The sequence below is a fragment of the Hoplias malabaricus genome, chromosome X2, assembly GCF_029633855.1.
Source record: "Hoplias malabaricus isolate fHopMal1 chromosome X2, fHopMal1.hap1, whole genome shotgun sequence".
Lineage (NCBI taxonomy): Eukaryota > Metazoa > Chordata > Actinopteri > Characiformes > Erythrinidae > Hoplias > Hoplias malabaricus.
Genome location: NC_089819.1, coordinates 39,122,655 through 39,137,482, shown reverse-complemented (window position 1 = coordinate 39,137,482; position 14,828 = coordinate 39,122,655). Strand labels below are relative to the sequence as shown.

At 44.9% G+C, this 14,828-nt stretch overlaps 1 protein-coding gene across 1 annotated transcript in view; it reads left to right on the top strand.

Annotated features, from left to right (window-relative positions):
* LOC136676862 (sentrin-specific protease 7-like) overlaps window positions 1-14,828 on the top strand; it is a 68,762-nt gene that overhangs the window by 40,985 nt on the left and 12,949 nt on the right. Inside the window, exons 15-17 of the mRNA XM_066654130.1 lie at window positions 12,978-13,097; window positions 13,181-13,273; window positions 14,181-14,326. Coding sequence (XP_066510227.1) covers window positions 12,978-13,097; window positions 13,181-13,273; window positions 14,181-14,326 — 359 coding nt within the window. The remainder of the gene's footprint in view (window positions 1-12,977; window positions 13,098-13,180; window positions 13,274-14,180; window positions 14,327-14,828) is intronic.

Sequence of the window (14,828 nt, the reverse complement as noted above, 5' to 3'; positions counted from 1 at the left end):
AAAGGTCAAAAGATATCCTAATCCTACCAGGGTAACTAGTAAGGTGTCCGGGGTGGACCATGCATAGGTGACAGGCTGAACTGGCCATAGGGGTTGAGACGACAGTTCTCTAAGAGTGTTATCTATGGGGGTCAGGTCAATGACTTGGGTTCCCTCATATTCTAGGCGAGTTAGGGTTTTAGTATCTAGCTCGATGGTGTGTTTGGAGAAGAACTCTGAGATTTCTATGTCGCTCTCATATTGGTCAGGGTTTAGGTGATACAGGGCCAGGTCTCCTACATGTAAGATTGCGTTTACGGGGACGTCTACCCAGAAGGTTTGGCTAGGAAGGAGTACCCTTTCTGAGGTGTCATGTTGATCATAGGTTAGTAGGGCCTCTCTAAAGGGGGTGTTAACCAACCAACGATTTCCAACAATTTCAGCTTGAGTACTGGTTACCAAACGTCGGGGCGTGACGACTACCGGGCATTGAGTATTACTCATCATAGGCTTAAGGCCACAGATCCCATTTGCGCTGTCACGAATGAAAGGTTTGCTAGGGCACAAGTAGTGAATGTCTTTAGTGAGTGTGCACATAAGCAAATTGGGTACCAGATATAGGTCAGGGTTATCGTCTTGGTATGCTACAAGAGATGTTGTTTTCACACGAACGTAGGCAGAATCTTGCCAGAAACCAACGTTGACAACATCTTTCAAACGGTATATGTTTTCAGGCGCCATTATGGGAAGGTTAATAATGAATGCTAATTCTCGGTCTTGAGGATTAACATAAATTGGGATGGCGCTACCTAAGGTATAGGCTAGGTGGGCCTGGAGATCAGTAACTACTTCTCGAGTTGCTGTGGATAAAATCTCTTGTACTAAGGATAGGGGCACCAAGTAGGGAGGGATTCTCCCCATGGCTAGGCTATCTACAGAGGAGCTGATTTCTTGTAGCATATCAGACAATAACATATTCACAAGCTGGATGTGGGCAAGGTCAAGTTGTACTACTGAGAGCATGGAGTTAACCGTCTGGAGCGTTTTGTTCAAAGCGACACTGTGAGCGTTGAGCACTACGACGGTGCCACGTAGGGTTTGCCCAATGGTTTGCAGGTGCTGCTGCTGTTTGTCTAATTGGGTTTTAATGTTCGGAATTTCCGCTTGCAATTCCCCTACTTGACGTTTAACAGTGGCTACATTGACGGCATTGACGGCGGACGTTCCGAGACTCAGTAGTGATCCCACAGTTGCAGCTGCCATTAACAATCCGCCTATGAAGCGTTTAGGTCGTTTATTAAAACCATTTAGTTCTGATTGCGTTACGGTAAACTTTTGTAACTGGCGGAGCATGTGAGTTACGTCGGCTTCAGCATGGCTGATAGCTTCCTCAGTCCATCTAACTCCATTCCGGCCAGTCTGCAGCGTGGTTATCGGTAGGTTTTTGCTACACGCTTCGGCGGGATTCAACCGTATAAATACTCTCTGGGTATGGAGGCGGCAATTAGTGATTAGCAGTCCCGGCTGGTCTTTCAGTATTATTCCTGAGTCAGGACCTGGTTCAATCACTTCAGGGAGCACGGCGGTTCCTAGGGAGCCGACGATCAGGAGAATGAGCAGCGGGGCCATCCTACCGGAAGAGATGCTCATGGTTAGATTTAGGGTATTTATGGCGAGTCGTTTAGACAAATTATAAGAAATTTTCACGATACCCCCCTTTTTGATAAAAATTTCCTAGGGTAAGCACTCTACAATAATTGACGATGAGGGACTAGGGTCTTGCACCCTGAGTGTCCTCAGTCTGGTTAGAAGCTCGTTGCCTGCTAAAGAGTGAGAGAAAAAGGGAAAAGGGATAGGAGAACTAAGGTGTGAGTAGAAGGTTATAGTTGTTTGTTAACTAACACCCTTCCTGCCTTTGGTTCTGTCGTTTATGATCTAACACAAGCGTTAGTATCCCCTACAAGTCCCATGGGGGTTGTGTGTGGTCGGATTTGGTTGCGGTGGACCCATTTGAATTCGGTACTGCCCCGAGCTTTGTTTATTTTGATCCTGTAAACAACGGGGGACAGTTTGTCTGTTATCTTATAGGGACCGGACCATCGGGGTAGGAATTTGCGGGCCAAATTCCCCCCTGTTTTTCGCGACCTTCCAACAGGTTGGACAAAGATGTAGTACCATACCTTGTCCCCTATTTGGAGTTCGTCGTGGGATGCTTTGTGATCATAGTACGCTTTGCGACCTTCTGCACTTCTTTCCAGTTTCTGCTGGGCAAAGGCGAAAGTAGCTTTGAGGTGTTTCTGTAGGTCCTCCATATACTGATGAGTGGTGTAGGCTACGGCTATGCTAGCTTCACCTGGCTGATATAACAGATGTAGAGGCAGAGTCATTTGTCTCCCTGTCATCAACTCAAAGGGTGAGACCCCGACCGCGTCGTGTGGGGTCGCCCGTATGGCCATCAGTACGAGGGGGAGTTTGATATCCCAGTCTCGTTGGTTTGCTGCTACGTACTTTTTCAGTATGCTAACAACAGTTCGGTTGGCTCGCTCTACCTGACCTGAGCTTTGAGGATGGTAGCTAATGTGAAGGCTGGTTTTTACTCCTAAGAGTTGCCAGAGCTGCTGCATGACCTCAGCTGTGAAATGTGTCCCTCTGTCAGAGTCGACACGGCTGGGTAGGCCAAACCGTGAGAAGACATGGTTCATCAGTAAGTATGCAGTGGTTAACGCTGTGTCATTCGGTGCGGGGAGGCATTCTACCCATTTAGTGAATGCACACGTGACTGTGAGGAAGTACTTGTTACCTCTTACTGTTCGAGTGAGTGGTCCAACCCAGTCTATCTGGAGGTTTGACCAAGGGAAGGATACTCCTTTCTTTTGCAAGGGGGCTCTATGAAGAGGATTCGAGGGTTGAAATTGGCAACATACCAGACAGCCTTTAATGTAGTCAGCCACATCTTTTACCATGTGGGGCCAATATGCCACCTGCTTGAGCGCATGGTGTGTTGCTTTGACCCCTTTGTGTCCCGCAGATGGGGAGTCATGGGCGTGCATCAGCATCACCCCCCTGTGGCACTGAGGAACCACGAACGTAGGTGAAGTGTGCGAGTCAGTGGCATGAACTAGCAAGCCTTTGACGACTTGGAGGGACGCTTTGGCGCCGTATAGGTCTTTAAGGCCTGGTATGGTGTCAAGGTCTTGTGCTGCGATGGGATTAGTAGATGGGTCAGAGACATGGCTAAGCATTTTAGAAATGGATGGGTCTCGAGCTTGGAGAGTAACTAAGTCAGCGTCCGAAAAAGCAGGGTTAATAGAGACAATGGTAGTTTTGGCATTGTCGGGCGACGCCTTTGTTACAGTTCGAGACCGTGTGACAGCTAGGACTTCGATGTCGGGTGGGTTTGGAAAAAGGGAGGGATCGAATGTCCACGATGTGCCTTCGCGGGCCCCTTGCTTGGCTAAGCTATCTGCTTGATCATTGAATTCTTTGTCATCTCCCGGGACTCGGGAGTGACCCTTCACTTTCTTCCAGTAGATCTGCAGGTCATGTGTGTCTACCAAGTGTTCGCATGCCGCGAAAAGCTCTTTGTGTTTAACTGGCTTTTTGTTTGACGTGGTGTAGTTGTTGGTTTTCCACAGTCTCAAGTGGCATGTGAAGCTTAGGCGCGCGTAGTTGGAGTCTGTGCAGATCACCAACGTTTTTATGCTTTTCTGGACTGCAGACTGGATTGTGATAAGAATTCCTGCTATTTCAGCATATTGGGAGGACTGAGCACCCAATTTGAAACTTAGGGGTTCGTGAGGCCATCCGTTTATTCCGATAATACCCACCCCTGCCATCAGGGTGTGTTCTCGGCGGAACGAACAACCATCTACATACGCAGTGACAAGGTCTTTGCATGTGTTAGGATCGAAATAGTGGTGGTTAGCCACGGTGGGTAAGAGGGTTTCTGGAGTTTGTGGCACTTGGGAAGGAATGTTTCCTTCGCATCGCCTGCAGGAAGCAAGGCCTGTGCCTAGGGGGCTCTTGTAGTTTTGCGCGTAACGCACCTCTAAGTCAAAGCTTTGGAGAGCCATTAGCCATGACGCTACTCGAGCGTTAGTTACTACACCCTCTCGAATTCGTTGGCTGTTTAGGAAAGTGACTGGTTGATGATGAGTTTCAACAATCACCTTCTGACCACCTAGGTAGTTGGAGAAATGTTTGACTGCCCACACTGTTGCTAGTAGTGCTTTTTCGCAGTCACTGTATTTGTTTTCGGCAGCCAGCATAGTTTTACTAGCATAGGCTATGACACGTTTGTCTCTATCGTGTAATTGATACAGACCGGAGCTGAGACAGTGGTTCGAGAACCCTACTTCTAGGTAGAATTCTTTGCTACTGTCAGGATAGGCAAGGCATGGGGCCGTGCACAGTTTCGATTTTAGTGCCTGCATGGCGTGTTCCTGGGCTTCGCCCCAGGTGAAAAGAGTGTCCTTTTTCAGGAGGTCATAAAGTGGACGAGCTAGGTCCGCATAGTTCTCTATGAATTGTCGTGAGTAGTTGCATACTCCTAAGAAACTGCGGAGTTCCTTAAGGTTGGTGGGTGCTGCGAGGTTTGTTACCCCTTGCACTCGACTCACTTGTGGTTCAACACCATCAGTGCTTACGAGCAGACCGACGTAATTCACTTTTGTTCTGCACCACTGACATTTGGAGAGTGATATTTTCGCACCTGCTGTTGTAAGCTGGTCAAGAACATGATCAATCTCGTCAATGTGTGCCTGTAGGGAGTGGTTACGCATGAGTATGTCGTCCACATATATGAGGGTGCCTCGCTCGCGGGCATCAGGGCATGCTTTGTTTAAGAAAATATTAAACTCCGCGGGTGAGTTGGCATATCCAAAAGGGCACCTAGTGAATGTGTACTGTCGGTTTGCGAAAGTGAAAGCGAGCTTGTGTTGGTCTTCTGCTTGCACCGGGATGGTCCAGAAGCCAGAGGCTACATCGATGGTGGAAAAGTATTTAGCGTTTCGGACCGAGGGAAGCTCTTGCTCCAATTGTGTCATCGGCCATCGAGACAAGGGAACCTGTTGATTTAGTTTCCGATAGTTGATGGTTAAGCGCCATTTACCATTTGGTTTTATGACGGGCCATAATGGTGCCGAGTACGTGCTGTTACAGGGTCGAATTATGCCCTTTTCCAGCAAGTCATCAATGATTTCTTGTACCGGTTCATAGGATGCTAACGGAATTTTGTATTGGCGGACAAACGTGGGTGGTGCTCCCGGACGAGTGGGAATACGTACTGAATGAATGTCAGTGAGACCACAGTCCGTTGAATCTTTGGAAAAAGATTTTTGATATTTAAGGAGCACTTCACAGAGTTTTTCACGTTCTTCTTTGCTTTGGAGGGCGTCGGCCTCCTTTAGAACTTGTTCGACTTGGATACGAAATTCGGAGTCAGATAGTTCTTTCGAAGTACGCGGCTTTGAAGTGTTTTCTCCCGCTTCGGGAAGAAGAGATGGTTCCCGGGAGGATTCCGGGGATGAATCTATGGAAAGGACCGTGATCGTCATTTGATTGTCGTCAGCGAGATCTATCCTGCAAATGGCATCATTACTCATGTCCAGAGCTGAGAAGAGAGCAACAGCTCGTGTCGGATGAGTGTAGAACACCTTTGATTCTGCATGATCAAGAAGCAGGGATTCAGGCATTGGTCCTATGATCGGAATTCGCAACTCGAAGTCATGGAATTTCGTACTGACTAACCAACCCAGAGGAGATGAGTGAGGGATCGTCAAGGGTTGAGTGGTTTCGTTCCGTACGAATAGATAGGTGGATCTTGCTCGCGTCTCCACCAAAGGTGTGGCTTCGAGGGTGAGGCCTAGTTCGAAGAACTGAGGTGACGGTTGGAAAAGTGCATGCGCGTGGCTTAAGTGTTGGCCAGGTCGCATGACTAAGCGGATGGGTACATTTGCTGCGTTCGCAGGTACCACAAGTGAACCTTGGTTAGTGACCTGACATACCTCGGGAATAGTTTGTCCTGAGCCTAGGTTGCTGAGATCGGAGGACCAGGTTTCCGTTGAAACATCAGTCAAAGACCACAGTACACTATTGAGGGTGTCTACGTGGACGTCGAGGCGCACCAAGAAGTCACTACCAATGTAAACGTCGTGCGGCAAGTTAGGGACGACTAAGAAATAATGGGTGATTACCCTTTTGTTCCACTGGACGGTTAAAGCGCAAATTCCATCAGTGGGTGACATTGCTTTTGATGCCAGGTTAAGAGGAAAGCGACAAGGACTGCTCACCAAAGGAATATTTGGTTGAGTGAGGCGCAGAGTGTTAAAGAGGGTTTGGCTTATGGCGGACTGGTCGGTCCATAGAGCCAGAACTGCATTGTCTACATGATAGTCCTGGATTGTGAGACCATTCACGATGGGAAGGCCTGGAGCGTCTGTTGTGGACGGCTGTGTGAAAGTGCATAGGAAGGTGTTCCGTTGTTCTAACATGGCACTAGGGGGCCAGGGAGAGACTGCTGTCTCTGGTGTGGCTGCCATGGGCTCAGTTTCCTCTTCCTCGAAGTGAGGGATCTGACTTGGTGGATCTCCTATTGATTCAGGCCGGATTTCGAGACGGCAACACTGAGCTTCCCGGTGGTGTGGGGTGCAGATGGGTAAAGGCTCACGCACTTGTGCCCAGATCTTTGACCTTTTGAAGTCAATCAGTGGTTCGAAGCGATTAAGGAGATCTTTGCCGATGAGGAAGGGAATTGTTTCGAGAGGAGACACATGGACTGGATGCACTAAGGTCATTGGTCCAATGGCTAAGTGTATTAGTGCCATAGACTGGATAGTGAGGCCTGCATGTGAATACGGCTGAATTTTAAGAGAACAGTTTTGGAGCTGTATCTCGCGATTTTCACGCCGCGCAATGGCTCGAACCTGGTGGAATAAGGCGGAAGACATGAGCGTGACATCTGATGCAGTGTCCAACAGGGCCTCATGTACTAGCCTTCTCTCCACAATGGTGGACAAGTAGAATTTGCGTGCAACCCCTTTCTCAGTTAAGTGTCCCATGAATTGTCGGACGGGTGTGTCGCCTTCAATGACTGAAGGGTCATTTGACGTTAAACCTTCTTTACCGTCTAACTGAACAACCAAAACAGCACTGGAGGGTGGTTGCAAGTCACCCCCCTGTATCATCGGGTTTTCAGTGTTTGTTTGGGTCACGAGGAGATTGCGCGGTGCGCTAGAAGACGGAGCTTCGCTTGTCACTTCTCCTACATAACTCTCTAACATTTCTGGGGTGTTAGAGGATGGCTTTGGGTTAGACCGCGAAGAGGTGATAGAAAGAACGTCAGGTTTTTTCTTTTTCTCTTTGCAAATCATTGCAAGCATTCGGCGGATGTCCTCTAACTCCTTAGAGCTGAGTTCCGTGCCTTTAAGCTTGTCTCTAGCGTGATTTTCTTTATTTTGATACCAGTATTTCTCTTTCTTTTCTCTATAGGAATCAGAAAGCTGGTTCGGAGCTGTTCGCTCATATCCCTTATGGGGGTGTGATGGTTTTCCACGGCCCGCACCGCGGTTTTCTACAGGGTAATAGTCACGACCATACCCAGCCCTGTCCCGAGGGTTCCAGAAATCTTTGTCATGATTTCTGTCTGGCCTGCGAGGAGGGTAGCGCTTGTATTGGTGTGAGGGCGGATGAGGTTTCGGGCCCTCACTGGTCCACGGAGTGGAGGAAGGGTTCAGGGCGGATCTTGGTGGATCGGCCTGGGTGGCGCCTTCTAACTCTAAATGTGGGGAACTGGAGTCGACATTGAAGACTTGGGGTGTTTCGGACCGCCTGTTGGGAATTTGTTGGGTTTTGAGGAAACCTCTGAGTGCTAAATCACGCAGCTGCCTGCTAGACAGGGTGCGAGGGCAAGCTGAGACTCCCAACTGGTGACTGGTGTGGGGATGGAGGTTTTGGATAAATAGTGATTTGAAATTTAACTCTTCCTCCATTCCGGAGTCATTTCTAGGTCCGAAGTACGCCTGTCTGAGTCGATTATAATATTGCTGAGGGGATTCCTGGCGTTGCTGTTTTATGTTCAAAGCAGCGGCCAGTCCGGTCTGTGACAGGTGATTGGAGAATTCTTCCTCCAATGCTTGGCACAGCACATCATATCGCGCTTTTACATAGTCTGGCTGACGTTCAATGAAGTTACTGACGTCTCGGTTGGAGGTCAGTTTAATCACATATAGTCTGTCATCTATGGTGATCCCGGGGAACCTTTGGAGGTAGAAGTCAATATCTTTTAGGTAGGAAAAGATATCATTAGAACCGTCAGGTTTGGGATCAAAGCGGGTTATATTACGCGCGATTTTATCTAGGTCCTTGTATGAGGGACCATGAGAGGGTAAAGGTTGAGGGGACCAGACACTGGGTTGCAGTGCTCTGGGTCTAGCAGGGCGTTGTAAGGGACGACTGACAGGAGACACAGGGGAGGGGGAAATACCCGTTGATACCAGAGGAGGTGCTGCAGCAGCTCTAAAGGTTACGGTCCCTGAGTCTGGTTCCTGATCCTCACTATCTTCCTGCTGGCCTTGTCTTTCTGTAGCGGCACTAGGTGGCACATTGGGTGTGACCTGGGGCAGCGTGTTCCCTTCAGCTATTTCGCTTTGAAGTCGACTTAGCTCTGCCTCTACCTTTGCCTGCTGTCGCCGTGACACGTCAAGCTCACGTTCGCTGGCTCTGAGCTGTACTACAGCGAGGAGGGCTATTTGACCTAAGGCCTCAGTTAGGGGCTTGCCCTTGAGGATGTCGGTTAAGTGGTTCTCTACCCACTTAGCCACCATGTGGTCACGATGGGCCTGTGAGGTTTTCTGCACAGTTTCTGCGAGTCCAGGCATCACATCACTGGTGATGCTGGTCAGAACAGAGAATGCCTCATCCCACAAACCTTCTACATATACTTCCGAAGAAAAAGTCCCTTCTGCCATGTTAGCTGTGTTTTTAACTGCGAGGTGTAACTTACTTCTATTTAGTTAGGATTAATTCCGTTAATCCCTTTTCTAACTAAATCTGAACTAAATTCACCTGTACCGAGTGCTCTAAGAGTAACTGCTAGTATGTATGGTGTTAGAGTTCACTTGTGAATCTCTAAGGGAAGTCTGTTAGTAGGAGAGGGTGGAGTGAAAGTTGCTATGTGCGAGTGAATAAAAGAAGAGAGAAAGAGAAAAAAAAAATTTTTTTTTTCAATAATTAAAATTATTAAAAATTTTGAATTAAAGAATTGTCGAAAAATTTGGATGAAGGAATTTTAATATTAAGTGAGTTTTATTATTAGATATAATTTCCAATTAAGGAATTATGAAAGTAAAAGAATTTTCCGAATTACAGAATTATTAAGAATAGCGAGATTAAAAGACTCTCTCTTTTAACTGCGTTTGTGATCTGGTATCAAGTTAAAGTGTCAATCTCTAATTACTGCACACTGTCTGCTGTAGTTGTATCAACTTATTATGCTTCCAAGCCTTTACTTGTAATTATTCAGATGTGCAGAGTTTAGAGACAGCCACTAGAGCTGTGATACCAGGTCTTATCAGTGTGAACTGGTCGACAATTTCAATTGCGATAGCAAGTTTTCTCCACCAGAGGGTACTGAAGGTAAGTCTGAATGGCAACAGCGAGCTTCAGTATTTAAGTTGAACTTAAATTGTAATACCAGACTAGGACACCAGAGGGCGACAAGCAAGTTACAATGCAATAGCAGCAATGGACACCAGTCGGCGCTGGTGGGAATCCCAATAGACACGGTACCAGCAGATACACTAACACAAATGGGAATTTCCACTGTAGCGGGAAGTTTCAAAACTAGAGGGCGTTATCAGATTAAAATCTAAAATGGGATAAAGGTTTTAAACGCTCAGATACTCTATCAAAAATAAAAATAACAATTTAAAAGGGGAACAGAGATTTTACACTAAGGTATTTTAAAAGAATTTCATCTGTAATGACAACTTTTAAACACCAGAGGGCTGCTAAACACTTATGTTGTCTCGGCGGACAACCTCCCAACCACTAGAGGGTGTACGGGAATCAAACGTCAAGGGTAGCACCACTTGACCACAAGGAGGAGCAAGGGAGGACACGCTTCAATAGACGCTAGTTATGAAGTATTTTTCCCTGCAATTACGCACTTATACCACAAGAGGGAATTTGTCTTCCTCTGTTTTGGGGGCGTTTTGAATTTCCCTCCTTAGTTTCAGCTCCGCCCCTTCAAAGGGGTTCGTTCCTTTCTGAATATGATTTCAGTTTAACTGGAACAGCTGACGAGAGCAGACTGCTCTTCATACAAGCCGTATTTTCGGCTGTTTAATAACCTCCCAATCGCCTAGCGCGCGATCTCGTTATTAACGCTGGTAGCGACCCAGTTTAAAACGAACGGGGGTATTCGGTTCGGTGGTCTCTCTTCGCCGGGATTTCGCGGCGGGAGGTCGAATCCGACGGCAAAGTCTCACAGCGGAATTTCGCGCAGTTCAGACGTGCCCAGGCCTCAATTTAATGCATGCAAAATGGCGCAGAGCCGCGCTCTTTCAAAAACAACCAAGCTTATTTTCTAACCGGTATATATCACAGAACAGTTTTTCAGCAGTAACAAACACAACACGAAATTACCCACATCAAGCTTTGAATCTCAATCGTTATTCAGCAACACAAACAGCGGAAAGTATTTCATAAACCCAAGCTGATATTCAGTGTTTTGCAGTTTGTTCATTAAAAGCCTTTTTCCTGGCCCCACGTTGGGCGCCAATAAAATATATATATTTTATATGTAGTGGATGTTGGTCATACACCCCGATACATATACATATAATTTTATAATTTGTTTTATAGCCTTGACCTTATTCAAACTCCTCCAACCTCTGATATTTGACTTAATGATATTAATTAAGATTTATAATTGGTTTAAGCAATTAAAACATTAATAATTAGTTTGAGAATGAATAATAATCATGCTAAATGAGTTCTTCAGGATTTTCAGAAATTCTAATGAATAAATTGCCAACACTGTGACTTCAAATAATGAGAGTTTTATTAATAAAAAGAAGATATTTAGTTAACATAGCACAACCTTGTAATCTCACGGTGTCCGGCAGGGGGAACTGATTTTGACCTTAAGGTGAGCTAGGCACTTCTAACTTGTGACTAAATTGTTGCTAACTAAGGTTAATAAATGGTAAATTATAAAGAGGGTTTGTTTGGACATCAGCTACTGAAAAGGTGTTAAATACGCTAGCTTACTCGTTCGCCGTTTCACCGAGCCGTCGCGTCCTGTTGTTTAATCTCCGTGTCCCGGGGTGTTCTCGTCGTTCCCACGTGGTGAGAAGCAGGCCCGCTTATGGAGGATCTCTTTACAGTCGATTTGAAGACCCTCGATTCCGAGCTGAGCTGCGTTGATCGAGATTTCCCTTCTTCGGTTTTTCACAGGCGTGGCTGGTTTTCCACCGTAGTGGAAAGGCTTTTTCAGAGTATTAGCTAGTCTCGTTGTTCAGCTTTCCAGGATTGATGTCTTCAGGAATCAGCTTATAACGTTAATATATCTGTTATCGATTACTCAAACGGTTGATACCTTACTTTGGCCACAAATAAGTTTCACCCGCCTTGATCATTCGTGAGATCACACTTCGATAGGTAATAAACATAAACAAGATTAAAGGAAAAGAAAGATATTCAAATTACTCGACGTATTAGTAAAACTTCATACTCTTAGCTAATTTCGAGACGTCTCTCGTAAGCTTTTCTGAAGTCTGAGAGGTTTTTCTTTGTTTGTTGTCGGCGTCCTCTCTTTTCCAGTTCCTTTCGTGGTCCGTTACTTCTGCAGAGTCCTCGCGACTCTTCAAACTTCGAACTCCTTGTCTGTCTTGCTGTTTGGCCTTTTCAAGGCTGGCGCGGTCACGCCCTAATGGGAGGCGTCCTCTTTCTGATTGGACGCGAGTCCAGACTCACGTGACTCTCGTGAGGGAGAGAGAGAGAGAGAGAGAGTAGGAGGAGGGGGTTTTGACTCTGTGATTCATACATAAGGAATATGAGTTTCTCGTATCAAAATTCTTATACCTGTTATCAACCTATAACAATGAGTACATTGGACTATTAATATCAGACATTTACATAAGGTCCCATCTTGAGTACATTGTTCACGTCCAATTCGTGATGATACGCTGAAAAATAAAACATTAATCCATTTTCTCTCATTCAGAGACAAAACTGATCTTTGTAATAGAAACAATCGGCATTATACATCATTTCATTAGAAGGTAGGCATTCATCTGAGGGTACAGAAAGTGACATTCATACGTTCGTTTATACACAAATAACTCAGAGATCGACTATTTTCGCTATTGTCTTGCGGCGACTCCGGGCGAGGTGTAGTTCCGCCAGTGTCCATTTGGTGTCGTTGTTAATCCGTGTTTCAGCTGTTGGTTCACGGGAGTTCACTCGAGGTCACTTTGGTTTGAACATCTGTTGATCTCCGTGAAAGATAAGGATTAGACATTTAGGTGCCATTGTCATAAAAACGGGCCGTAAAAGCTCTCTTCTTTGTTTGAGGTTCCTGTCTCTTTAAGTTAGTTATCTCGACAGTTCCTGTTAGTTAAAAGAGAGAAGGGGGGTGTTGGGGCCATGTGTTACTTAAAAGGGTTCTTTTGATGTCTTTAGATTGGTTGTGTGTGTGGGGGCTGCTATGTTGCAGACGAAAAGTCTTCTGCAGACTGGAAAAGTTTTAATCCAAAACTTTTCATTTCTTGATTGTCCGATATTCATATTTGGCTCATACTCCACTACAGTGGAAATGCATGAAACTAAGTGAAGGTGAATGGGAATGAGGAGTGAATGGATATGAGAGAGGGTGAATAGAGTTGAATAAGGATGAGTGTAGTTGAATTGAGTTTGGTGGAAATAAATGGAGGTTAGTGGGCATAAATGCAGGTGAATAAAAGTAAATTGAAATGACTAATTCTGTTTCCTTGAAGGTATCTGCAGCTTGAGAGAGCAGATGAGGATGTGGCCAACAGATCCCACGTCTTCAGCAGCTTCTTCTACAAACAGCTCACACGCAGAGACAACTGCAATGAAGAGGAGGCTGGTGGCACGTGAGAAAATGAGACACACACATACACACACACCCACACACACACACACACACTTATGTATAAAAATGTGGTTTTCCTTACAGGGCTCAGTACAGACGCCATCGCAGAGTGAGAACATGGACCAGACACGTCGACATTTTCAGCAAAGATTACGTCTTTATACCAGTCAACCAAGAGTGAGTATCTGGTCTCTCTCTCTTTCTCTTAAAGTGATTCCATAAACTAAAGACCCAAAAAATGTGTTTTATATCAAATTGGTCAATATTCCAGGGATGTATATGATAGCCAATGTAACCAACAATATCCTTTAGTCATTGGACAATTTGTCTAACAACATCTGAGTCTGACACATGAACACACATAATAGTCACACTGTGCTTGCTTTGGGAAGTGTAAAGAATGTTTGTGGTTTTCTGACTATGAACTAATGTTTATGATGCCAGTGTGTTGGTGTGCTGATGTGGGGATTGGTATCATTTTCTGGGGAAAATGACTAGCAGTACATAATACAGTATGTACTTTTAAATTTGATTAGACCACCCCATTTTACTACATCCCAATTTCCCCCGTGGGATCAATTAAGCACATCTGCCTACATCTGTTTGCATGCAAAGTTAGAGTCAGAACTTCCCAGATGTTTAATAAGAACAGACAGTGCCCACTGAAGTGTAAGGATCCAAACTGTCACACTCATATCATTCTTCTCTCAGGAAATATCAATATTGATGGGTAGTGAGCCAGTATCAACAGAAAATGTTGGATTGGAAATACATTGAATCTCATGCAGTTCTGTAACAAGACTTAGTGGACGTATGTTCCCTAGTAGAGAGTTTTGAATAGTTTGACCATTGTTGGGTTTTTTAAATTTTTTTTTTTTTTTTACTCATTTTAAATGAAAATTGATATATAGATATCCGCCAATCCTCAAGATATCTGTATCATTAGTGGTATCAACAATATATTCCCATCTCTAGTATTAGGGATATTATTATTATTATCAGTGTTGTTTTTATAATTATTATAATTAATATTTTCCTCTGTCCAAAGCACACTGACTATTTCTGTCTCTGTCTCTCTGTCCAGAGCTCACTGGTACATGGTGGTGATCTGCTTCCCTGGTCTCCTACAGCCTGAATCTATACCGTGGAAGTGTTTGGCTTCAGTCGATGGTCCTAGGGCCACACATAAACAATTACACAGAATCCCCTGTACTGGTCAACACCAAACAGGTGCTGGACGCATTATGCTCTCCCATAGTTTGGAGAGAATTTCTTATAGAAAATTATTTCCATGGGCCAGTCATTTTCACTCATTCAAGACCAGAGGCCATATTACAGAAACTTCCTCATCTGAAATCTTGTTCTACCTTCCTTGGAAATTAAACATTAGGACTGAATTAGGGAAAGTAGTTTTACAAAACAACTGGTCCTAACTTTAGAAGCTTACCTTATTTTCTGATACGTACAGTACTGTGCAGAAGTCTTAGGCATCCAAGACAATTATATATATATTTAAACTAATGAATTCTCAGTAAGTGTGGTGCTTGTATAAAGTTACATATAATCACTGTAAATACAAAAAATAATAATATAAAACAATTAAGAAATATAAGATTTTTTTTCTATAAAGTAGTAGGTGTGAGTGAGTTTGAAGAACAATGTTTTGTTCAGATTCTCCTTGATTGCATGAATTTGTTAAATCAACAGCACACATTATATAAAATCATTATTT